A 1729-nucleotide genomic window follows, 5' to 3' on the forward strand; every position below is an offset into this window, starting at 1 on the left:
GGTTGTGTCGGGAAGGTGAGCATCATAGAATGCCAATTTACTAGAAGAAAGTATTCTTGTGTTGAGGGAGTACTTGAGTGGAGGCCCACCATTGACCTTTTATATTAATGTCGATACTTGAAAATTACACATTGATGAAGTGCCCAAGTTTGTTGCTGTGATAAACCGATGGAGACAGCTGAGCTGACCCTGAAGTCTAAGCCCTTAACTCTTCCCTGTCCATTCTGTCTTTCCCAAACAGTCTCTTGAGAGCTCCTTTCACATCCTTGTTCCTCAAGGTGTAAATGAGTGGGTTGAGAGTGGGGGTTACAACAGTATAGAAAAGAGTCAGGAATTTCCCTCCTCTTTGGGAAAAGTGGCTCCTTGGCTGGATGTAGACAGCTGTGACACTGCAGTAGAAGAGGAAGACAACCAGCAGGTGGGAGGAGCAGGTGCGAAAGGCCTTACTCCTGCCCTCTTTGGATTGGATGGTCAATACCGCCTTGGCAATTTGTGCATAGGAGACAAGTATAAGGAGCAGTGGTATCATCAGGAAGATGGACCCAATAACAGAGATCTGGAGTTCATTGATGTGTGTGTCTCCACAGGCTAAGCGTATCAATGCAGGAACTTCACACACAAAGTCATCCACTTGGTGGTGATGGCAGAAAGGAAGCTTCATTGTGGTGGGGGACTGCACCAAGGTGCCAAAAATTCCACTCACCCAGACCAAGAACACCAACTTCTGGCACAGCTTCGGATGCATGATGACTGCGTAGTGTAGGGGCCGACACACTGCCACATAGCGGTCAAAAGCCATGACCAGCAGCAAGACGCACTCAGCAGCCCCCAATCCCAGGAAGATGTAAAGTTGAGCTGCACATCCAAGGTAGCTGATGGTCTTGTCTGGGCCCCAGAGATGGACTAACATCTGGGGGATGCAGCTTGTGGTGAAGCAGAGGTCTAGGAAGGAGAGCTGGGTGAGGAAGAAGTACATGGGCGTGTGGAGATGCGAGTCTGTGTGGGAGAGAAATATGATGGTGATGTTGCCCACTAGCGTGATCATGTAAAAGATGGACACAACCATAAAGAGAATAATTTCCAGCCTGGGATTATCTGAGAAGCCCAGAAGGATGAAGCCATGTGGTGTGGTATCATTGTCCATGTCCACCCAAGCCCTCCTAGAGTTGGGAAGAGTAACACCTCAGGGAGAAAGCAAAGAACAGTGTTTTTTTGGTTTGGGTAAAATTTCTTATCACATATCACTATTTTCTTTAATATTTTATTGACATGTGTGTATGTCTGTTTTCTTTTGGTATTCTCACTTATTCATTTATTCATATTTAGAGCATTTCATCAAAATCTCTGACTGAGAATAGAGTGGATGAGTGTTTTAAACTAACCCGTGCCATGCTTTTGGTAACATAATTACTTAAATCTTGAATCCTTTTCTTAGAATGAAGGTCACCTTTCAGTTTCTGTTTAAGCGACCTTGGATTACAATTTGTATTTTTACATTTCTGTATTTAAACTGATGCATGCCCATCTCTCTCTCTCTCCTTTAAAAAAAAACTATTTATTGGGGGCTCATACAACTCTTATCACTATCCATACATCTATCCATGTGTCAAGCACATTTGTACATTTGCTGCTATCATCATTTTCAAAACATTTTTTTTCTACTTGAGCCTTTGGTATCAGCTCCTAATTATTCCCTTCCCTCCCCCCACCAACCTCCCTCCTAAACCCT

General features: G+C 44.1%; 1 protein-coding gene across 1 annotated transcript; it reads right to left on the reverse strand.

Moving 5' to 3' along the window:
* Window positions 1-196: 196 nt before the first annotated feature.
* Window positions 197-1144, reverse strand: LOC101653503 (olfactory receptor 2H1-like). Its single transcript, XM_004697264.1, has one exon. The coding sequence runs from the start codon at window positions 1142-1144 to the stop codon at window positions 197-199; it is 948 nt and encodes a 315-aa protein (XP_004697321.1).
* Between the last annotated feature and the right edge of the window lie 585 nt (window positions 1145-1729).

The sequence above is a fragment of the Echinops telfairi genome, unplaced genomic scaffold (genome assembly GCF_000313985.2).
Source record: "Echinops telfairi isolate 266 unplaced genomic scaffold, ASM31398v2 ScPeMD7_7469;HRSCAF=8507_0, whole genome shotgun sequence".
Lineage (NCBI taxonomy): Eukaryota > Metazoa > Chordata > Mammalia > Afrosoricida > Tenrecidae > Echinops > Echinops telfairi.

Coding starts and splice junctions, on each gene's coding strand:
- LOC101653503 (XM_004697264.1), bottom strand. CDS start 1,144: ATGGACAATGATACCACACCACATGGCTTCATCCTTCTGGGCTTCTCA.